Below are 24,727 nucleotides of genomic sequence, written 5' to 3' on the forward strand. Positions count from 1 at the left end.
CATTTTCTGATATCAGAGCCCAGTTTATGAGTAAGTAAAACGAAAGAGAAAGAGAAGGTTTCCATATTCTGTGGGCCATTCATTTTCAGCCTTTGTGGGAACCTCACCGCCAAAAGGAGTCAATGTAGATAAAGAGAGAAACTCAACTACTAACATTTTGCAGATGTTTCAAAAGCTAGTCATCCTCAGAGCAGGTTTGTTTGGAAGAACAGAACATATTTGTCCACATCCTGTGTCTGCAGCCGTCAAAGGGCTTTCTGATAAATAATTCACGAGAAGGATGTGCGTTGACGTCGCTCCTGCGGACACACACACCGTGACACAAAGCGGAGAGCGAGAATCTTGCTGCACTGCAGCTGACACCGGAAACTGCCTCAGGACTTTCCCATTGTTCTTTCACTTTTCAATTCATTTCCAAGACACGCCAGTGGAGCCCAGTAGGCCCAGGAGCCCTGGTCTACCACTACCAAAAGGAGGAAAACAGACCATGGGACGGCTTCACGAAAATGTCTTAAACACGCTGGGGAGAACACACTCAAAAACTGATAGTCTGGCAACCTTAACACTCAATTGCCTGAATAACATGGTCACAGTAAGACAGTTTCTTTCAACTCAGCAGTCAATAATAAAAGAGGGCTATAATTTGAAACCAAGTGGGATTGTAGTCTCTAAAATATAAAGACACAAATGGAAACTAATTACAGTAAAGTTGCTTTCAAATTGTTTTCGCAGTTCCATTTAATGACACACCTGATAAGACATTTGGTTTTGAGGACGTTAGTACCCCAGTGTTGGTTAGAAACAGAAAGAGCTGCACCCACAATCAGTAGCTGTTACTCGCTCGTGAATTAAGGTCAGAACAGTTGGAGTATCAACTCCCTGGATAATTCTGCCCTGCTTCAAAACAATCCAGAGGCCAAAACCCAAATCTGACCTCTGTGTCTGCCAAGGGAACTCCCGAAACGCAGACCATATGCTCCCATCTACTTTCCATTTGGCTTGGAAGCCCTACTAAGCAAAAAAGAAAACATTTTATGTTGTTGCAGAAAGGAGATTCAGAGCTGCATAAAATCTTGTATGCTGTAAACTGTTATCCAACTTCGATGTCAATACCATTGTTGCTGGGTAGAGTTCAAAACAGGAAAACAGGGTTTTCATCTTCAGCAGAGAACACTCCCCAACAACCTCTCAAACCAACAACAAAATACAGCTTTGCCAATGCACACACACTTCCTCAAGGGTGGTGGCTATTGTTGGACATACACAGAGCTTGGAGGTTTTTTTTTTTTTTTAAACAATGCCACATAGATTCTGTAGGGATGTACAGATCCTTACAGTATGTGGATAGCCAGCAGATTTACATAATGAAGAATCAGAATCTGAGGCATTCCTCTGACAAAACAAGGGCTGAACAACAATGCACGATTCACGTGTTCGTAGATATTGTTATACTCGCTCTCACTCATGAGTGGGCAAGGACTGTCTGGTTGTACAATTTCACAACTTCCAGACTAAGGGCTACTCTGGAAAGCACCAGAACAACTGTATGAGAAACACTGTCGATTGTTGTAGTTTTGTTATAAATTAGCATTTAAGCAACACATCCTCCTTCCAAGCGGAGGGTTTATACTTAAGGCTGGGTGTTTGTCATCGAAAATATTGGCTGAAGTCATGGAGCTCACATGGCACAGTTGCTGAAAATCGCAGAAAACTGAATTTTAAAAAACCCATTACGTAATTAATAGATGTCATGCACAGAAGTGGAAAACAATTGACTTGACATAAGCACAAAAGTAGCAACAGTAACAAGTGGTTGAACAAAATCAATGGACAGTAACGACTGCTATGAACAACTGATAGGCTGGTACATTGAATTGCTTAATTGGGTCCATCAAGAAAGAGGATTGCATTTTGCCTTTAATTTAACAGAACTTTGTTAGAAAAAGAGCATGCTGAAATTGCATTACTAAAATAAAACACGGTTACAGTCTGTGTTTTTATTTACATATCACACATGCGGTAATGCGGTAAGGAGCACTGGGCAATTAATGTTGTTGACTGGGCCGCCAAACGTCTGACTGCAAAATGACAATGATCCCAGCAGATTCCAGAATCTGTACTTTCTTTTTCCCAGCATTGGTAAATTGTGAATGCGATAGAAATGGCAGAATAGGCTATGCTAATGTTTAGTTTTTTCAAAATTGCTGAAAAAAAATCACAGGAAGCACTAAAAACAGAGGATGATATGTCATGAGGATATTAAAAAAAAATGTGGAAAGTCACAGAACTGCCAAAAAATGGCGACGGTCACTGAATTTAAGACAGCTGTGTCTTCCATGATAAACACCAAGCTGATTACAAAAGGACAAAATGGTCAAATTGTCCCTCAAAGTTCTCAAATGAAAAGGTTTAATGGAGCCTAAAAGCCATGATAACAAAGACAGGTTTTTACATAATGTTGGTTTTCAGAGGATCTGAGTGAGTCCAGGGAGAAATACAGTGGTGTGCAATTATGAAGACAAATGTTTTCAGGTCCTGCAGGCAAATTTGTAACTGGCAAAAATTCTTGTTTGAGAAAAAACACTGTCCATGCAAAAACAGTTCAGAAAGTAAATTATTTAAAAGACCAGTTACAATGACGCTATTGTTACTTTCACTAAAATAATAATAGTACTGATGCAACTGGAGTGTTACATAATCAAGCCTCTCTCATCCATATGTTCACTCATTTCACCTGGTCACCACACTGCCCTCAGGCAGACCCTGTCTATGCCTACTGAAAATACCATCAGCAATTTTCCACAGAAGAGCTCTCTTCACAAGCTGGAGAAGGTTCAAATGTGGGAATATTCTGCAGCCAAAATGAGAAGCATTGTAGTTTGCTTTTAAATTTCTATTATGAACAAGTGGATAATGTAGCCTATTTCATACACTGAGGCACTTTAGCAAGAAACAGAAAGCATTCATGTGCCAGAAAGTCACTAGTTACTCCAGGAAGTACGGCTTCAAAAAGGTCCACGTCTAGCAGGTGGCACCAATCAAGCTCAGGGGGAAAAAAAACAAAACAAAACAAAACAAACATATGACATTAATGATGGTAAACCCCTTTGGCTGTTGCAAGTATCCTTTAGTGGTGGTTCACCTCTTTATAAAGTTGTTTTTAATATAAACAGGAGCGCTCGCCCTCGTTTCTCAGTCACCCGGGGCAGCCCCTTCCCACTGAGAGACACCATTAGGAACACTTCTGCGAGCAGAAACAACTGCTCATTCATCCTCTCCTCGTCTCAGGGGCAGAGAAGCGGGACTGGCTGTTTTCACGAGGGCGGCTCTCCAGTTTCCAGCGTGGCACGGCGCTTGGCACGGCCTTCGCCACCTTCTTGCAAATATATATACGCCCACGGTGCCGGCCACTCGCACAAGCCCTCTTTCAGTCCCGGCACGATCCACCGCGCGGCACGCTGCTCCAGACCCTCGTGCGCACGCGCTTCCCCATTCACCCCATTCACAGGACACCCGTTATAAAAGCTCCCGTCTGTGGTCACATGACTCAAGGGGCCATCATGTTCTCTGAGATAATATCATTATCATTAGTATTATTATTATAGATGGCATTTATATACAGTACCTTTCATATGGTAGCACAAAGGTGCTTCTGAAATAATAGAACCAAGATGAAATGGAAAAAACGGTAAGATACAGAGCAGGTTGCAGCGTTAAAACAGATATACATCCAAAATAAATGAAAAAATGTCATGAAACTGCATTAAAACCCCAACAAACATTAAAGAAGCATGGTCACACTTGTTTCAGTTGAGATTGTTTGGATTAAATGCTTAAATTATGTGTAGGCATTTTTTAAATCACTGTCAGTGTAGCTGTTTCCTAAATATGTGGCAAAACTTCTCAGGGCAAACACGTCCAGTGACGTCAGTGTTTCCCAGAAGGTAACGGGCACTCAAACTCCACCCTTGAACACAGAGAACACACGTTTATGGGCGGCGAGCCATCCAAGCGATCACATGACACTCCCACGAAAATACGGTAACGTCAGCATACAGATGTATGTAACCTAACCTGGCTAGCCTCAGCAATATGGCGGACAGCTCTGACTTTGCTGAGTTGGAGGACAAGCTTTTCGATTTTAACAGAAATACAACCTTATAGTTTTGAACTGGGATTTACAAGGGAAGAATTGCGGCAGAGGAAGAAAGGCTAAAACATTCATATATTAACATTCATATATTACAATTGGGTGGGCTGATACAAAAGTTGACATGTTCTAAGTTGTTCAACAAATCTAGATAAAAATACCAGGAAAAAAAAGCTGAAATTCCGATCTGTCATCTCATGTACATCTTTTTACCTCAAACTCAAGTGTCTTCAGTGTATTGCAAAAACAAAGAAATTGACCTTGCTGTTCCAATACTTTTTGAGGGGACTGTATATGGGCCAACACTGCACATGGATCCAAGACCAGAGGCCCCACCACTGAGTCTACAGGCCAGTAACACGCAGGCACCGCAGTGAAGCTTCTTCTAACTAGACTTCACAGCAGTGTACAAGACTACCTCTATAACCCCCTTCCCCAAAAATGGCGCTCAGAGGAAGTTAAACATTCTTCATACTTGAGATCATACACAGTGTGACAGAGCTGACACGTTTCACAGAGGCCTTGGGTATCCTCGAGGGACGCCTCAAGTATGATGCAAACATCTTAACGGGACATAAACTCTCCGAATCAATGATAATCAGCACTTGAGCATCCAAAATATTTTCACTCCAAGGGACAGGTTTAGGCACGCAGAGTTATGCTCTTCAGACCACAGCATAAAGCATGACATTTTACAACCTGACAGCAGATGTGAAAAATCCCTTCCCCAGCTACAGTCTAAATTAAAATTAGTTGAGAATACCACAGGATGTACATACACATATACATACAGTATATATAAAAACAGGATCTGAAATGTAACACGGTCATGTGCTTTTCTTGAGCATTTGTCTGTCTTACTTCTCACTACAATGACCACAACAGAAGAAGACTCATCAATGCACAGTTCTAGATTAGCTATGCCATGCATAATGAACAGTGTATTATTATGTGTTACAAATGTAACTATAGTAAGATAATGACTATTTGCATAAGTGTACAGAGTAATAATAATCACAACATGAGTATAAGTGTTCAAAAGCCATGTTGTTGCTGTTCTCTGTCAGAGGGATGGAATAGACCTCCTTACACTGTATTTGGAATGATTGGGGCTTTGCTGCATATTGATCTATGATCTGGTAATGTTGAACTGTGCCAGGCAAAGCAAAGTATTAGGGGGTAGAAAAGTCCCATTTCAAATTTTTTTCACTTTAATTCAAATGAGGACTGGTTGTGAAGGAAAGATACTGAGTGTCGTGAATATGAATCACACAAATATTTTGTGCATCATCCGTCACAGTGGTGGCTAGTGTTGGGGATAACGCATTGCTTAAAGGCATAGTACGCAGGATTTCTTTCCTTGCTTTGATCCTGTGTTTACAATCAAAAAACATCACCTCCCCATTCCTCCCCCATTCTCAATCCTGCCTACTCCACAAACTCACCAACCAATTATTTTCAGCAGCTTTGCAACACCATATTGCAGGCTACTGGAATCAGGTCTCTTTAGAAAATACAGCAGTAGCTCAGTCATACCAGTCAAGCAGTCGCAAGTATGCCAAAATGCTCGATTTCCAATAGCAAAACATGACAGCAGTTAAGTGGTAGCTAGCTTAGAGTTAAGAAACCAACGTTAGCCACAGCTAACACAGCACCCATGTGTTTCAGTCTGCTCTATAATATACAAGAATAAGCTTTGTATATCATTGTCGCTTTTATTTTTTATGATTTACATAGCAACTTTGTGTCTATTGCAGCCAATGTCTCTACCACCACACAGCTAGCTACATGGATGGCCACCTTTCGCCTTCAGCAGATCGGAGTAGTAGGCTAGATGACCTCCTGGCTGCGGCCTACCAGCCTACCCCTGTGGCAACAAAAGCATAAACAAAATCATGCACATTTATCAAATATGTGAATTATGAAAGATTTAGTAGCCAAACAGCCGTATCCGGAAAAAATACTTAAACTATACAGAATAGTATTTACTACAGATAGTGGCGAAAGCAACCTAGCAAACAATAGCAAGTTCATATGAGCAGAGAGAAGTGGATTATGCTCCAGCCTTAAGTAAAATACTGTATGCCCAACCAATTCTAAGGCCATTATGGCCAACCAGCTAACATTACCAAACATAACTGAATTTAGTTAGCCAATAACGGCTGCTCCCTAACATAATTGAAAGCTGACCATCCAGTTAATTAGCAGTCAGCCTCCAAGGTGACCCTTTCCATCTCTAACCTAGCTGCAGCTGTAGCTACAGCCAATCCATACATGTTTCTTCTTGCGCCCCTCCCCCTCCTTCTATTGTCCACATGCTTTTCAGGTACGGTACACAGTCATGCCCAGAAACGCCCCAAATGATTTTATAATACCAAATGCAAGTAGATAAACAAGGTATTTGGCAGAAGTGAGCACAGACAAAGGTTGCCAGGGCATCATAGTCATGACTGCGCATGGTTGTTTTATAGTATGCATTATGTGTTTCAGTGAAGGCAGATACAAGCTTGTTCTCCAAATAGAAACAAGCACATTACTTTCATTTCGGCAAAGAAAAATGCAAAAACCTCACTACAATGCAATGTTTGACCAGGCAATAAGGAACGGTCTATGGCCAGAAACACAATGAGTAACCTCAAAAAATATTTGGAGAAGGTAAACACTAACATTAAGCAAGAAGGTAAAATTACTTCAGCGCACTCAATTGCCTATTTCTAACATTTCAAAACAAAATCCATTTTACATGTCTTTATAACATCACTCTTTTCAAAACAGTATCTTTCAAATAAAATAAATTATGCTTTTTAGTCTTTCAACATAAAACGTTTTTTTTTTTTTTTTTTTTATCTCTTTCCAAAGCAATACACTGTAAGTGTGTGTGTGTGTGTGTGTGTGCGTGAGTGAGTGATATGTTAGCTGACTACCCATGCACAAGAGCGTTTTAGTGTGTCTACTAGGATACCCCAGCCAGCTTTTCTCTACCATTGCCTAGGCAGCAATATTGTGACTGCTAAACAAACAATAGATGAGAATTATTACTTTCATTCCTCGAAAAAAACTTTGGGCTAAAAACGGCCCAAAATGTATATTGAGTCATCAAACTTCTCCTGTGTGCTCAAAAGGGAATACAGATCTGGACAAAAAAAAACCCACAACTTTGTTGACCTTGGTGGTATAATTGATGGTGTTACAAGTAACCCATTATTTCAACCATGCCTGGTCTCCCCTAATGCGTTACTTGCCATGTATTTCTTTTAAATTGAAGGCAATAAGTAATAATAATATTCTTTGAAAGTAATGTCCCCAACACTGGTGGTGGCACTGTATGCTATTGCAAACAAGCTATTGTCAAAGCAACTCAATATGGTGATGTGGAGGCAATAGTCAGCACTTCTTCAGGAGGTCGTGGGGATTCAGCTGTGCTTTCACAGAAAGTTTTTAAGCTGCAATCCAAGTGTATACGCGTCCAGCATGCTTGAGTATTTGTTCCAGAACGAATCAAGCTATTTCAATTCAATATAGTAACTCTGACATAAATGTCCCGGTTCTCATTACATTCAAACCAAACTATTGGCTAGGTGCCTAGTTAGCGTCACAACTGTCATTGCATAGTACAAGTGACTCTAACGTTATTTCTAGCGTGAAGAATTTAATTTTAGTTGTAATATACGTTCGCACGTGTAGCCATGCACGAAAATCCAAACAAGCTTCCCTTGTCAGTCAGGCTTTATTCTAAGTTTGTGTTACAAAGAGTAACGTTAACATTGATGATCGGTATAAAACATTGATGGTCGGTATAAAGCCTCGGAGATGATGCCCCAGACATTTATTAAAAGTGAATTAGCAAACTTTATGTGAAACAAAACCACACAAAAACTTCACTTACCAAGTGAAGCCTACAGTGCTGAGTGAATGCAAGCACTTATTAACTAATATTGTGGTAAGGAAACACTGGGACTTTTTACATTCAGAAAGCAAGAAAAACAACTGGACTTACAGAACGCAAAGGGCGTAAGCACCGCTCACACTCTCGCTGTCTCGGACCAGGAAACTCCCATCTCGGCCGGCCCGAGCCAGCAGCTCCTCCGCAGCAGCGCGACTCAGATCCCGGTGATACCACAATGGAGGCGCGCCACCCAAGGGGGAGACTCCACCGCCAGCCATCGCAGTGCCAAAAATCAATTACTAGCTAGGTAGCTAGCTGTAATCAATATAGCTAGCTAACTTCTTGCAGTAAAGTATATAGCTATCCAGCTGTACAAGTGTCGATGAACTACCTAGTTGTTAGCAAGCTGGCCGTTTTGAAAAATTCCTAAATGACAAGCTAAAACTTTTTAGGTTGTTGTTGCAACAGTTCCTGAAAGTCTGCCATTAATAACCTACTGTTCCCTCTCCCACGGAAATAAATATATGTAACGTTAAATACAGTGTGAAAGTTGGAGCGTTGTAGTTAGCGAGCTATAGGTAACTAAACATATTAATTTCTCGAGGGAACGTTGATAGGTAGTTAGCTAGTAATGGCAACCCGCTTAAGATAGTGAAATTTCTAGGATTGAATCGCTAACGCTCACTTAAGACAGCTAGCTAGCATATTTAGTTGCGCGCACGGTATTTCCTATTGTTTAGCAAGCTGTCGTTATGTTAGCTATCGCATTTACGATATTTATCACACATTTTACCTATCTCTACAACAAATCCCCAAACTGTTGAAAGTTTAAAGGCCGTCGTTATTTACTTAGCTAGCTACAGACAGCGTTCTTAACATTAAGTCGCTACCGTTAGTTAGCTAGCCTACTTGACTTTCTGATTGGCCACGATTACTACTGGGCATATTAGCAACCAAAACGATTTAACGTTAATTTAATTTGAAGCTACATTTGGTGTACCAACATAATTCCAAACAGCGATAATCCTACTATTTCCTTAACGATTAGTGTTAGTTTACCCCTCCCTTTATCCTGGTTTCAAATAAACTACAGTGAGTTCTAGGAGTTTCAACAGTTCTCCGCGAACGCCCAATAAAAGTACGTAGCTAGCTAGGAGTTTTGCGTGAATAAATTCACTTCTCAGTTAACTAGCTAGCGAGATCTATGCATAAAACATCCGTCCGATGCTCGTCCATCTTCCTCACGATTCAATCTCCTCTTCGCCCAAGTCCCGTCATCGCTGTGTGCCGAGTGGCGATTGTCTAAAGAAAGCGTTCTTTTACTTCCAGTAAGTTAGCATTCCCTTTCAAATAATTTTGTGTCGGTATTGAACCTATATTCATGCTTTGGAAGCGCTTGGTTAAAGGAGTTCTTTATTCGCAGCATTGGAATAACATCGCTTCCCTGCCATATCCAGTCGATTTGAATAGTTCCAGTCATAGTAGGCTACTTCAAAAAAAAAAAAAACTTGCTACGAAAACTTCCTGTTCATTTGCTCAGTTTCACCGTCTGTGCAATTAGCGCCAGGTTATCCGGCTATGTAGGCATAGTGGCTATTTTAGCGCTGTTTGATAGATATTGCCAATTTTACATACAGAAATTATTGTTTCATGTCATTTTCATATATTTTATGCCTTTTGTGAGTCGGCATGACTGGGTACATTATCAAAATGACATGACCCGTCTAAATAAAGAAGAATGAGAGAATTACAGCACAAGGGAAAGTTTGTTTCCATTACATTAATATTATCTATAAACATGACACAATTTGGATCTTGCTAATTTTGCTTAGAAAGTGCACAAAGATTTGTTTTCATCAGCCAGCCTGAGTTGCAGTTTAGAGCAGGCCTATTCATGTTTAAGGAGCATCTTCTAAAAAAAATGTGGTTAGGCAGTGTCAAGAAGTAATTTAATTGTGGGGAACTCCTGCACAATCAAAGTCTTTGGGGTATGTGGAAACTGGAAGCAAGTTACTGACATATGGAAACACTGCACATCAGAGCATAAGAGGAAATGCCAGTGGATAACACAAGACCATGTGCCAAAGGAGTGAGGCAATATTATTTTTGACATGGCCCCCAAGGATAAATGCAGAGATCAAGTCAAGCAACAAAGGAAGGACAGCTAATAATATACACACTCCAGAACAGGCTGTCATTTTTCTAGTTTGCATTCACACAGACCTGATTCACAATGGCTGGGCCCACTGTGGTCTGTATAATTTTACCCTGGTGGTTTTAGTGCTGAATATTTGGCTGTATACTCTCAGATCCCTGGTTAGAGGTAATGCCTGCCTCACCACTCATCACAGTTTGCCACTTCCACCTTGTTTCAGGTCACAGATAGAGGTGCAGTACTTTCCTGGACCGGATGATGGTATTATGGGAATGAGTCAAACTGCACCATTTTCTCATGAACAAAGCCAGTCAGCTTTTAAGTGAAACCTAACAAAGAGCAAGTGAGGAAGAATGGAGGAGCAAACATTGCTGATTGTGGAATATGGAAATGGCTTCATTTGGATTCTTGGAAACTATATTTTGTCCTGGAGTGAGGAGGGGGCGGTCTGTGTGTGCCTTCTGGTTTGTCTTTCGCCACAAAAATCTCAGCCTCAGTCAAGACCTGAACCTTGTAATTATGCAGAGAGGGAATAGGCCTCTTTACAGCAAGGAAGCCTCTAATTTATTTATTTATTTCTCTGGTTTGGTGGTACTGTTTTTGATCACTGAATAATTCTTTTTTGTAAGTTCAGATAAGCGCACATCATGCAGTCCTACATTCAGGCAGTACATTTTTATGTAATAATGAATGCATGGCTGAAGTAAATGTGTGTTTTCCTAATAAAAAATAATATCAAGAAACTGAGACCAAGCAGGAAGGACAGAGGCCACTTATATGTTTCTGTGTCTCTGGTTATGACAGTAAGCAGGACCTTTTTTTAGAGCAGGACAGCCTAGATCATGGTAGCAGACCACTTAAACCACTGCTACTGTGGCCATACGATTTGTCAGTAGATGCATGAGTGTCATGAAACCTTTTTAATGCAACACATTTAGCAAACGTAGCTCCCTGACCTGGTACACACTAATTATATGCTGCTTGTTTATCAAGTTCCCCAAATGTTTCATCTATAGGACACTGAGTGTATTGATTATCCATCCCAAATGTCTGAGTGTCTAGCATCACAAGGTCAGTGTGAGTTTGCAACTCCAACAACTAGAGATGATCCTCATTCTTCACCAGTACCTGAGATTAGCAACTAATTAAAACATTTAAAAAGTAACATGACAATTGATTGCAATATAGAGGCTGTACCACAAGACTACTCATCAGTAGTAAGAATCAGAAGTCGAGGTTACAATTTGCAAAGAAGTACAGAGATGAGCCTCAAAAGTTCTGGAACAAAGTTTCACTGACTGATATGACTGACATGAACTACCAAAGTGATGGAAAGGCCAAAGTGTGGAGAAAGAAGGGATCTGCTCATGATCCAAAACATACAAGCTCATCTGTGAAGCACGGTGGAGGAAGTGTCATGGCTTGAGCTTGCATGGCTGCTTCTGGAGTAGGTTCACTAATCTTTATTGATGATGTAACTCATGATGTTAACTGCAAGATGAATTCAGAAGTCAACAAAAACATTCTGTCTGTCAAATTACGGAGAAATTCGTAAAAAGTAATTGGTTGGAGCTTCATCATGAGTAAGAAATTGACCCAAAATGCTGCCAACACAATGAGAAACTTCATTAGGGAGAAAAACTGGAAGGTTTTAGACTGGCCAAATCAATCACCAGACCCAGACGTAACCCAATGAGCATGCATTTCACCTCCTGAAGATGAGTTTAAAGGGAAAACCTTTAACCCCCCGAAACAAACAACAACTGAAAGGCTGCGGTAAAAGCCTGGAAAAGCATTACAAAAGAAGAATGCAACAGTTTAGTGATGGGTCTCAGGCTTGATGCAGTTGCAAGCAAGGGACATTCTACCAAATATTAAGTGTTATTTACTTTCATTTACTTAAGCACTCTCTGTTCTAATACTTTTGCTCACATGAAATGTGTTGTCTGATACCAAAGGTGCTATGTTCTGAGTAGTTTAACACATTTAGGTGTAAATACCAGGAAATTAAAGCTGAAATTCTGAACTCTTGTCTCGTGTTCATCTTTTTATCTCAAACACAAATGTATTCAGTGTATTGCAAAAGCAAAGGAATTGGCCTTGCTGTTCCAATACTTTCGGAGGGGGCTGTATATTTAAACATAAACAAGAGAGGAAAAATAAAAATGGATTGTTGATTAGAACATATACGTGGAAAGAGAAGTCCAATTTGATTAATTGAAAATATATTGTATCATACTGCGGTTAATTTAACTTTCTTTTCTACTTTCTGTAGATTCTGAAATTAGTAAAGGTACATGGCTCAAAGCAAATTGGGCCTATTTCAGTTCTATGCACTGTAATTGAGAGTGTAATTGTGCAATAGAAAGGAGAATCTTGTTCAGTGACACTTTCTGGACTTTATTTAGAGCAATAGCGCTGAGAGTATGGCTGAAAGGAAGAAAAGGGATGCTGTTATGCCAGGTGAGGGGGCCTTGTTCAGGTAGTGCTCCGCCACCTTTTTGTTGGGGTTTGGGCCCTCGGGAAACCACATCTGCATGCACTTGCTGCTGTTTTTGTTGTAGGTGGTGTACTTGTAGGAGTTGGACCAGATCTTCTCACACATGCTCTGGGCGGTGGGGAAAATCTCGGTGAAATTCTGGCACTTCGCCCCTGTGGGGCATTCGTTATAACCTGAGGATGGTATAAAACCACAATTCATTCTTTTGTGTTTTAGGAATTCAGTTATGGTATCTGCCTATTCATCATTTTATATTGGGGAAGGATAACACAACATGCCCCTTGTGCTTAAATGATCAATGACAAGGCTGTTTTTTTTTTTCACAAGGGACACCCTAGTCACATGCGCATAAGGAAACCGCATGTATGAAGCCAAACCTATAGGATAAACATCATAAAATGTGTCTTTCAAATTAGCATACGTGTGTGGGAACAGTAGCATTTGTTTCTGGCAGTGTCCCAGATTAAATGATGACTAATGGAAAAGCATGCAATTGCAATATATAGAAATATTTTCGGTTGAAATTATGTGTACAATTATATACACTCACTGAGCACTTTATTAGGCACACTAAAACTGGGTAGGGCCTCCCTTTGCTCTCAAAATAGCCTTTGTGGCATGGATTTCACAAGATGTTGAGCACATTCCTTTGAGATTCTGTTTCATGTTGACATGATTGCATCATGCAATTTCTGCAGATTTGACAGCTGCACATTCATGCTGCAAATCTCCCGTTCTACCACATCCCAAAGGTATTCTATTGGATTCAGATCCTGTGACTGGGAAGGTCACTGAAGAATATTGAACTCATTGTCATGTTCATGAAACCAGTTGCTTTGTGGCATGGTAAATTATTATGCTGGAAGTATCCACTAGAAGATGGCTACATTGTGGCCATGGAGGGATGCACATGGCCAGCAACAATACTCAAATAGGCTGTGGCATTCAAGCGATGATTGGTTGGTATTAACAGGCCCAAAGTGGGCCAAGAAAACATTCCCCATACCATTACACCACTGCCACCAGCCTGAATGGTGGGTCCATGGATTCATGCTGTTGGCACCGAATTCTGACCCTACCATCTATATGCCTCAGCAAGAGATTCTACAAGAGAGGCTACCTTTTTCCATTCTTCAACTGTCTAGTTTTGGTGAGCCTGTGCCCACTACAGCCTCAGCTTTCTGTTCTTGGCTGACAGAAGTAAAACCCAACGTGGTCTTCTGCTGTTGTAGCCCATCTGCCTCGAGGTTTTTGTGCATTCTGAGATGCTTTTCTGCTTAACACAGTTGTACATAGTGGTTATCTGAGTTACCGTAGCATTACTGTTAGCTCGAACCAGTCTGGCCATTCTCCATTGACCTCTCTCATCAATGCATTTCCGTCCACAGAACTGTAGCCCACTGGATGTTTTTAGTTTTTAGCACCATTCTGATTTAACTCTAGAGACTGTTGTGTGTGAAAATCCCAGTAGATCAGCAGTTACAGAAATACTCAAAGCAGCCCCTCTGGCGCCAACAATCATGCCATGGTCGAGATCACTGAGATCACATTTTTCCCCATTCTGATGGTTGATGTGAACATTAACTGAAGCTCCTGACCCATATGTGAATGATCTTATGTATTTGCACTGCTGCCACGCGATTAGCTGATTAGATGATTGCATGAATAAGAAGGATAAGTAGGTGCACTCAGTAGGTGTAGGTGTTCCTAATAAAGTGCATGTACATTGATGCATGGATACAACTCGCAAAATATCGTTTAGCTATTTTCAACATATTGCAGAAAAATCTAATAAATGTATTTCACAACAGTGTAATACATTTAATTATATGTGAACTTCAACACTATTTGGCATGATGGTGTGACATTGTGGTATATTTTTTTAATATATTTTATTTAATTGTATTTTTAGTATATTCCATGTCCATAATTAAATGTTAGTGTGTAGCTGCCCTCATTCACATAGCATGTAGCTCTAGTAACAGACCTGAGGTCCAGTTCCAGCCCTGATGCCAGTTCTCCTTGCAGGTGAAATCATTCTTGCAGTCTTCCCACCATGTTTCACAGTCCTCCTTGCAAAGTGGCACATTCAGAATCCTTTCCTTTCGCCACGTTGAGTCCACCTGAGGACAGAGGCGAGAAAGTAGCAGTGTAGTATTACATTGGATCAGACTGCTGAGCATCATTGTGTGCAGGAAATTATTGTTCCAAGTTAGGTCTTTTATGCTTACTTCTTTTTTGCATATAGTATTTGACCTCTAAAAGTTTAAAGTGAATGATGAAATAAATAAACAAGCATTAATGAATATGGATAATGCAAAATACCACTGAAGTTAACGATTTAAAGTAGAAACTATTTGGACAAATAAAAACACGGGATGGAGTTTTGGTTATTTGACTTACCGACAGCAGGTATAATTTATTATAGCATTAAGTCAAATTTAAGCAAATATTAATATATTATATACGCTATAGTATATTAATGGAAGTTGAACCGATTAGTAATTTGATTTAAAATATGTATTATTATTTTGTAGTTTGTTTGTACTTTGTTATAATTTCTCATTTACTGTGAACCAGAGGATGTTATGAGTTTGTCCATACCAGCGCATACATTTTCTATTTTACATTGCCACCTAGTGGAATAATCATCTAATCTTGAGCATAACATAAATCAGTTGGTTGGCTAGTCAAGATTGGTTTTGTTCAGCAGACGACAATGATTTTACATATGGAAAATTAGCTATTTTGACTTTTGCTCAGCTTGTTTGCTCCATAAACACATTTAGAAAATTGTGATGACGGTGTTATTGGACTCAGCCAGCACACGTGTTGAGCTCCTTACCTGGCAGAGCCATTTGGAAGCCTGCTATACACTTGCTTATTATTTTTAATTAATATGGTTACTACAGACAGCAGCTATGTACACAGCAAAGTGGTTATATTACCAATAAAGCTGACAAGATGATATCATTGGCTTACGATACTGAAATCAACTGGCATCTCTGCAGCTTACTGGTTGAATCCAGGGCCCCAGGTGAGGGGAGCACTCATAGAAGCAGGTGTCCTGGATGAAGTGTTGCTTGCAGGCATTTGACATGACCCCGCAGTGGTTCCAGTTGAAGTTGTACAAGTAGGACATGTCGTTGTGGGCCTCCTCAGTGGTGTTGGCCATGCAACAGGCATTTTTTTTCCAAGGAGAGCACTTAAGACCACAGCAAATTCAAGGGAAGACATCAGCAGCAATAATCTTCTAGACATTACATGTTTTCTTTATATCTCTCAAGCCTATTAAAGGTAGGCACCACAGGAGAAAAGAATGATTTTGGCTGGATAGGTCAATTTTAAGATGCTACAGTCACCACCTACAAGTCACACTTTATTAGGAACATTTTTACATTATTACACCAACTTATTTATGCTATTTATGCTATATCAGCCAATTGTGTGCCATACAATCAAGTAGATATGGGTCAGGAGCTTCATTTAATGTTCACGTCAACCATCAGAATCAGGAAGAAATGTGATCTAAGTGACTTTGACCATGGAATGATTGTTGGTGGCAGACAGGGTGGTTTGAGTATCTCAGAAACTGCTGATCTCTTGGGATTTTCATGCACACTAGTCTCTAGAGTTTGCAGAGAATGGTGCAAAAAAACAAAAATAAATCCAGTGAGCAGCAGTTCTGTGACCAGAAACGCCTTGTTAATGAGATGTCAGAGAGAGAGAGACAGTGTAATGCAGAAGAGCATCTCTGAACAGACAATGCATTATATAGGCTGCAGAAGTAGAAGTATAATAAATACCTAATAAAGTGCTTGGTGAGTGAATATCACTAATACCCTCACAAGGACAATGATGTTCAAATAATGTTCATGTTCATTTTTAAAAATATTTTACATCTCATGAAAGCCATAATATCATTTAGTTTCCATGTATCCTTTTGGAGTCTCCAAATTTCCTTTTTGGAAAACTGCCACGACATAGCTTAGAAAAAACAATGGAGAATGCTCATTTCTGATGATATTGTCATCAAATTTTAAAGGGAATTTGTCCAGTGTAGTGGCTCCATTGTGTTTTTAATCGTACCAGCCATAGCTACAATGATCTGTATCCAGGCAAAAACAGAAATACAACAATGAAGTTGTTGTTTGCATGTTTCTCATACCTGCTGAAACAGCTTTCCCTCTGGACCCGGGTATGTCTTGTGATGCTTGCCATCCATACACATGTTCAGCATGTCCTGAGATGCTGCCACAGACACCAAGGCCAACATGAAGGTTCGAGTTAACATGGTTCTGTAGGACAAAGGGTGAGAGATCAGTCAGACTGAAAGAAGAAAAACAGATTTTTGCCCATTTCACGTACTACAGACCCCTCCGAAAGTATTGGAACAGCATGGCCAATTCCTTTGTTTTTGCAATACACTGAATAAATGTTGGGTTGAGATAAAAAGATGAACACAAGACAAGAGTTCAGAATTTCAGCTTTTATTCCCTGGTATTTACACCTAGATGTGTTAAACTACTTTTATTTATGTAAATGAAAGTAAATGACACTTAATATTGAGATGCCAGATGCCAATCTCATAGCTACTATGCATAGCCAAATGTAATGTTTTAGCTATGCGCCAAACCCCACCCATTCAATCCCCACATAAGAATGATGGAAATGTTTACACTGATATCAGTAGACTTTGCAATGCATTTGATTTATCTAATTTTGCTGATGCTTGATACATACCATAATAAAGCCATTCCATTTTTTAAGTCATTCACATATTTACTTTTACAGTCATTTTAAGAATGCAAATACCACAGGGAATTGAATGCTGGAGTGCTAGTGTGTTTTAAACATGTAGCTGTGGTACACTTATGGTTTTATTGTTTAAAATGTCTTACACTTCACACACAACTGTTTCAAGAGCAGGGGTGCACAACGAGAGCCGATCCGTTTCACGATTTTTCGCCAACTTCTGCTCTTAATTATTTAATTGGCTCAATTACAGCTTGATCTGACATTTGCTAAGGATTTTACTGTGCTACAGTTGTAAAACTAAGTTAATTGGTTGGAACAAAAACCAGCACACAAAAAACAGTTGCATTCTTCTTTTGTGATGTTTTTCCAGGCTTCAAACGGCTAATTGAGATACCTTCACCCCTGCACTGTGGAGATTATTTGTGATGTCACTGACTGATGTTTTGGGGTTTTTCTTCACAGCTCTCACAATGTTTCTGTCATCCACTGCTGTTGTTCTCCTTGGTCAACCTGTTTGATGTGTGTTGCTCTGTATGTCAGCTGTTCCTTTCTTTTTCAGGACATTCCTAGTTGTTGAACAAGCTATTCCCAATGAAAGAAAAGTATTTTCTAAGCTTTAAGATGGCGTGTTTTTCTCCCAGAGACAGCTCTCTGGTCTTCATATTGGTTTATCTTTTCTAACACAAATGTAGTCTTCACAGGCAAAACACAAGGCTAAAACCAAGAGTACACATTCAGAACTATTTATTGTTTAACCAATCAATCTAACAGGACACATCTGGGCAACAAGAAACCCCTGTCAGTCACATGTTCCAATACTTTTGCTCACCTAAAAATTGGGTGGTCGGATACATCGTGAAATGTTCTAAGTTGTTTAATAAATCTAGATAAAAATACCAGGAAATAAAAGCTGAAATTTGGATCTGTCATCTAATGTACATCTTTTGACCTCAAAGTCAATTGTCTTCAGTTGTATTTCAAAAACAGAGGAATTGACCTTGCTGTTCCAATACTTTTGGAGGGGACTGTATATGTGAAGTTCAAGCTCTTGTATCTTGTAAAACCTCAAAGTCCTCTTTCATTTGTAACCCAAAAGTATGAAATGCACATGTACATAGCATACATGGAAAATACACACTGGCTTCAATTGTCTTGTCGAAATCAAACATTTGCCATGTTAAATTTACATATCAAAAATATGTACAGGATGTATATACTCTGAATATGCTGCATTATGGTGTTGCTTTTTCACACTATGGCATGGTAACATCTGGAATTTTTAACATTTTATAATGATTAAAATATAAAAACCATACCTTCTTCCTTAGATCCTTTGAATAGTAGTCTTCTAAAATAATAGTCTTCTATGGGGCTTCTTGTTGTGTCCGATAAATACAGCTAAAAATATAACAATACTCCCATTAAATGCAATATCTCACTGCAGGTTCAAAATGTTTTGAAAAGAAAAGTAATCACATGGTGGTGAGTAGCTACCACCAGAAACTCAGAGAAATTCCCACTTCTTAGTATGGGAAAGGCAAGAGAATCATATTTAAATGTGTTCTAAGAGAGCAAAGTCTCACAAGGGTTGGGCAGAGATAATTTTATGCAAGGTCTTTCTGCCAACAAAGGGAATGTCAAGCTGTTTTATTATGTGTGTAATAAGCTTGTTGGCCTTGCTATGACTTCATGCTGATAAGAAGGAACCTGGCAAAAAAGATACGCTCATTTACATTTACAATAAAGTGTTCACTGAGTGTATTTATACTTTATTAGACCTATATTTAGACTGATTAAGTATTCTGCTGCTGTATCCTATCCATTTAGAGGTTTGACACATTGTGTGTTAAGAGATGCTCTGCATACCACTATTGTAATGTGTGGTTATTTGCATTACTGTCACCTCCCTGTCAGCTTTGACCAGTCAGGCCCTTTTCCTCTGAACTCTCTTATTAACAAGGTGTTTTTGCATGCAGAACTGCTGCTCACTGGATGTTTTTTGTTTTTCACACCATTCTCTCTCATTCCACAATCACTTAGTCGCAATAATCATTCCATAGTCACTTAGATCACATTTCTTCCTCATTCTAATATTTTGTTTTGAAAAACAGCTGAATCTCTTGACCATGTCTGGATGCTTTTATGCATTTAGTTGCTGCCACAGGATTGGCTGATAAAATATTTGCATGAACAAGCTAGTGTACAGGTCTACCTAAGGTCTAAGTGGTCACAGAGTGTATATAATTTAACAGAAATTTTAAAATGTATTTGTATGTATGTTTCTTTTTAAGAGTACACTTTGGTTGATGGCCATTTTAAAATGTAAATATTCATTGTTTTTGTGACAAAGTAGGTGAGAACACACCATTTGTCCCCATTGCCATCATCATTGCCATATTGTTTTGTTCATTTGAATTGTTTGTTAGCCAGAATTCCATCACTTATTTGCATTATGTTTCATTACAGTTCACATAACATCAGCATCTCTGGGTAAAGGAAAATACTGACAAGTATTATAAGTTTAGTTAATTGTTTATTGGGTTAGTTCTATGTTTCATAAGTTAATTACAGTCTTCTTTGTTTCCAATCCTAACATACTCACCATGTGGTCTAGAGGCAAAAGGAGGAAGCAGCCAAACACTTCCTGTATTTGTATCCTAGGTGACAGATACAGATATATGTTATATAGTAAGCCATGTGAACGGTTTCGGTTGGGCTAAATGAGGACAAGGAATGGTTAACAATTGTATCACTTACCTGTGCAGACACCTGCGGGATTGGTATAACCTAGATTGTCTGGGTTTGGGGTTGATTGAAGGCCTATTTAAGGAGTTGCTGTTTAGCAGCTGGGGAGGTGGGACGTTGGTATGTAGCTGGGTACATGTGACGGTGTTAGGTTCTGTTATTATGATTTGAAGTTTGTTCAGTTAAGCCATGTTACTTTTTAATTTCTTTTTTTTTTGTTTTATATATATATATATATTTGGTTGCACATGTAGCCGTGTCACTTGTTTTTGTAAATAAAACACCTCTTGTGATGCCGGGACAAGTCTCTGTCGTCTGCCTCCTACCGAACTTCTTGCCACTCTGGTCAGGCTTCCTAACAGTTCTATACTGTATTTTAATTCTATATAACAACTTTTATTTGCATTCAAAAAACGTCAAGTGTCAGTATCAGACACAGTTAAGCTTTGTCCTGGACAAAACTGACTTTTGTATGGAAAATATCTATTCAAAATATAATTTAGTCTGGGATTAGGCTTAATTTGTCTCTGTGAAACTGCCCCTGAGAGTCATATTTTAAATATTATCCTGGGTTGTTTGCCGTTGCATGGCAGTACTTTTATTATTAACTTGCATCGGTTTTCCCATTTGTACTTGAATTACATAGCCCTAAATGATAACTGCAAATAAAATTACTGAGATTACTGAGAAAATTACAAGAATGATTGTGTTCTTTATAGGCCACAAAAATCTTCATAAACCACCACAAATGTATTTATTATAAATATTCAACAGTATAGTTCCAACGATATACGTGAACGCACCATTGCCACCACCATTACTGGGCCAGGTGCCGCGTCTATTATGGAACCAAATACGTTGGACCTTTTTCTTGGCGGAATAATAACCAGAACGTACGCTTCCGGTTTGTTATAATTTGAATTTTCGGTGGAAAATTCGCGTTTTCGCTTAGGCAAGCAAGATCACGGTTTGTATGTCATCTGCAGTGTTGAATACATTTATTTTGCCGGTTGTGTGCCATGAATAAGTGACTGGATCACTAGCTATGTAAATATGTTATTTGAACAGGATCGCAATGTAAACAGCTAGCACTAGCTAGCAGTGGATAATAACAACGTTGTGTTGACGTGGAAACGTTATTGTGTTAACTTAGCTAACGTAAACTCACAGTGTTCCGAACACCAAGTTAGCTCACGACGTTCCGAACATTGCAACTTCATGACGAATAAATAAGAAATGACGACAAATCAGCTTTGGTTTTTGTGTGTGCGTTTTAATAAAAATGTGATATTACAAGGTAATGATGCTCCCCTGTGACAGTGTGGTTTGAAAGCTGTTGCTCTATTAACTGGACAGGCTATGCCAAAAGTGTTGCTTCAAAATGGTTCACGCACGTACAGACATAGTTTTATATAGATAGTATTAATGTTCATTAATCTGCATAACTGATTGTTCGGAACATCGTTGTCTCTATAATTATTGGTCCAATTCACATAAGTCATACCGTTTTAGTATCTGGGATCGCCAGTAAACAACTATAATCAAAAATTACATTCCTCGGGAGAAAAACCACCATTGAAAAGATAACTTCTGGTTGGAAGCGACACCGTGAGTCTACGTTACTGTCAGTCAGCCAGGTGACTACCTAAAGTTAGGTGTTTGTTAAGCAACGATAGTTTTTTTTTTTTTATATACATGTGAACCATTACCTTTTGAGAAAGCGAAACGTAATGTTTCGCTGTTGGTGATGTTACCTTGCAAGCTTAACGTAAGTAACTTAGCTAAAGTTAACGCTGGCTGGTTCGGGTAAAATTCCAACGTTGTTAATTCTTATTTAGAGACGAGCACAGTATGGTCCTTTTAGACCACCCAGTGATCACTTTATTAGGTAGGCAGGTACACCAGCTCGTTAATGCAAATATCCACTCACTCAAAGTATCCAATCACTGTTACTCTAGAACATAAGAATTCTTATTCCTCTTCCAGCAGAATGTCGACTCTCTTTCCATCCTTATTCCCTCGGATGACGGAGTCTCTGTGGTTTAATTTAGACCGGCCTTGTGTGGACGAGACAGAACTTCAACAGCAGGAGCAGCAACACCACACCTGGGTGCGTCTACTCGCTATTTGATTAACTGTCCTCTTTGCCACAATACTATTTTACAGCTGACAAAACATTAAAATAAATACTTGTGTGTCATTAAAACATTTTCTCAACTGACTATTGTATAAGCAGCTGAACATTAAAATAGTTGAAAATGTTTTTAAAAATGGAATGTTAAAGCTTGATGTATGTCAAGTTCGTTCAAGTCTGCTTTGTTTGCTGCATATTTCTTGTCATATTTTTTTGTCACTCAATATCTGATAACCTTACATTTTCACATAGTTACAGAGTATTGCTGAGAAAGACAACAACCTGATGCCTATTGGGAAGCCTATCTTTGAGGTATGCATTTTGGTTTCACTCTTTTGCAGTTCACGGTGTGCAGGGTTATTTTTGAAATAAGATGTTTTATAGCTCCATTGTAAGGATTTCAGTTTAATCAAGAGGGACTCTAAAGCATTTGAGTGCATCTTTTCAATTCATTTAAGGGATTAACAAAGTGAACTAAAGGCACACTTTTTTCACAAACACTGTGGGCGCTGTGTGGAATAGCTTGCCAGGACATGTATAGGAGGCAGAAACACTGGGGATTCTCAAGCCCAGGCTTGATACAGTGGTAGATACTATTTAGCTGCTAGGCAAACTAAGCAGTAGGTACACTTTACTGGTAGGAAAAGGTGAGCATTGCTGGGCTGAATGGCCTGTTCTCTCCATTGTTATGTTAATCTGGTGAAGAACTAGCCTAGACACTCAAAAGCAAGTGAGGTTACCCCATTGCCTAACATTTGTGGCTTGGTTTCTGCAGACATTTGAAGAGGAAGAGGAGGAGGATGATGAAGATGAGGAAGATAGTGAAGAGGACTCTGAGGACGATGAAGACATGCAGGACATGGACGAGATGAACGACTACAACGAATCGCCTGATGATGGAGAGATAAATGAGGTGAGAAACGGAAAAGGCAATGCGGGAGCTTTTGCTTTACTCCAAAGGTTTCTTCCTTTGTGTATGAGTGTTTGTTACAATCAATCTGTCAAAGTGTCCTTTCTGTAGTCCTATGTGTTTTGTGGTGGCTATTGGCATTTCATGCTGGGTGTCAGAACTGAACAGGTAGACGGGTAGGTCAGGGTTTTTTTATTTTTTATTTTTTTAACATTGATCAAACGAGCACTTTCTCATTTGTAAACGAGTCCCGTTTCCACTAAGCATTCAGCTTTTTTCGCTGTATTTGAGGTTGTGACAGCTAACTACCACAGCTGTGCTTTCCGACCCTGTACCCTGTACACCCATTGTCAGGTGTTACAAAGGCCATTCCCTGGACACAACATTTTCTGTCTTCTGCAGCTAATAAACGTGACTATGTAATTCTTGCTTTTGGATGATCTTATTACCTGCTTTCATCTGTGCTCAGCTTTGCCTCGGAATAAGGTCTGTCTAAAGGTCTGCATGCTGAATATCGCCCTTCAGCCTTTTACTAGGTTCAGCCCAGTGTCATGGGACACTGGGCTGATATGCAGTCTGACTAAATCAGAAGCAGTTTGTCAGTAGCCCTCTCCCATAGAAGTGGATTTGGAAAGAAATTCTCTTAGGCACAGAAGGGCGAGGAAGGAGTTTGATATTCTATTACCTGATTTTGCACCGATGTGATGCCTCTCAAGGCGAAAACCTTGCTATTGAATGGAAATGTAGGAAGTTTTGTAGTCATTGTATAATTCCTCTATTACTGTCTGTGAACCACAGGTGGACATGGAAGGTGCTGACCAGGACCAGGATCAGTGGATGATCTAGAGAAAAGCCTGTAATGAGGGTGGACAGTCTGCTGTTGAAGTTATTGCTGTTGGAAAAAACTTAAACTCTTAAAATCTGAGTACATGTCGATGTGTCCCAGTGAAGCACATGACCTGTTAGGTTGTGAAATTTTACTGCATGTGAGTGGCATAACTTCTCCCTAATTTGTGTAATGATGGCAGTAAAATCTTTGTGACACAGGCGGGTACCAGTTGCACTGTTTTCCTGTGATAACCAGACCGTGGTTCTCCTGTTTGGTCTAGTTTCCTGTATTTGGTCTAAATTGCTGTGCCCTTGCTTGTCAAGGACATCTGCTGGGAACCCAAACACAATCCTCCTGTTGCATTAGAGACGCTGGCTGTCTTTGTTCTTAGTCATGTGAAAGAGGTGTGCATTCTGACACATGCAAACAGAAACTCGTCTGACCCCACACACAACCTTTTGTACTGGTCCTCGTTTTTATGAGTGCACACGTTATCTGATAATGGTATGTTTTGTTTTTATGAGGAAAAGAAAAAAATAATAAACTATTAAACCAGAATGCTGTGCTGTCGACGCAAATTCCGGGTTGAATTTTTATTGATTTACACAGCACTTATTTTACTAATATGGAAGAATCTTAAAAAAGCAACATACACATATA

At 39.5% G+C, this 24,727-nt stretch overlaps 3 protein-coding genes across 14 annotated transcripts in view; 1 reads left to right on the forward strand and 2 right to left on the reverse strand.

The window, feature by feature from the left end:
- The window catches only part of inppl1a (inositol polyphosphate phosphatase-like 1a), a 40,405-nt gene extending 30,888 nt beyond the window's left edge, over positions 1–9,517 (reverse strand). The window contains exon 1 of the mRNA XM_061216593.1: positions 8,148–9,517. Coding sequence (XP_061072577.1) covers positions 8,148–8,314 — 167 coding nt within the window. The 5' untranslated portion in view covers positions 8,315–9,517. The remainder of the gene's footprint in view (positions 1–8,147) is intronic.
- On the forward strand, positions 9,210–24,625 carry anapc15 (anaphase promoting complex subunit 15). 12 transcript variants are annotated; one of them, XM_061216600.1, is made up of 5 exons: positions 9,210–9,364; positions 22,181–22,304; positions 22,587–22,640; positions 23,104–23,241; positions 24,037–24,625. In XM_061216600.1, the coding sequence occupies exons 1-5, from the start codon at positions 9,261–9,263 to the stop codon at positions 24,082–24,084; spliced, it is 468 nt and encodes a 155-aa protein (XP_061072584.1). In that variant the 5' UTR covers positions 9,210–9,260; the 3' UTR covers positions 24,085–24,625. The 12 variants fall into 12 exon arrangements, with proteins under 12 accessions (XP_061072584.1, XP_061072582.1, XP_061072585.1 ...); XM_061216598.1 differs by having other exon boundaries at positions 9,214–9,364; positions 22,581–22,640; XM_061216601.1 differs by having other exon boundaries at positions 9,218–9,364; positions 22,184–22,304.
- folr (folate receptor) lies at positions 12,596–20,267 on the reverse strand. The gene is made up of 7 exons (XM_061217569.1): positions 20,207–20,267; positions 20,052–20,106; positions 18,766–18,847; positions 16,860–16,989; positions 15,708–15,896; positions 14,679–14,814; positions 12,596–12,864 (listed from the first exon to the last, which is right to left on the reverse strand). Exons 4-7 carry the CDS (start codon positions 16,983–16,985, stop codon positions 12,596–12,598), a joined length of 720 nt encoding a protein of 239 aa, XP_061073553.1. The 5' UTR covers positions 16,986–16,989; positions 18,766–18,847; positions 20,052–20,106; positions 20,207–20,267.
- Positions 24,626–24,727: the final 102 nt, after the last annotated feature.

The sequence above is a fragment of the Conger conger genome, chromosome 13 (genome assembly GCF_963514075.1).
Source record: "Conger conger chromosome 13, fConCon1.1, whole genome shotgun sequence".
NCBI lineage: Eukaryota > Metazoa > Chordata > Actinopteri > Anguilliformes > Congridae > Conger > Conger conger.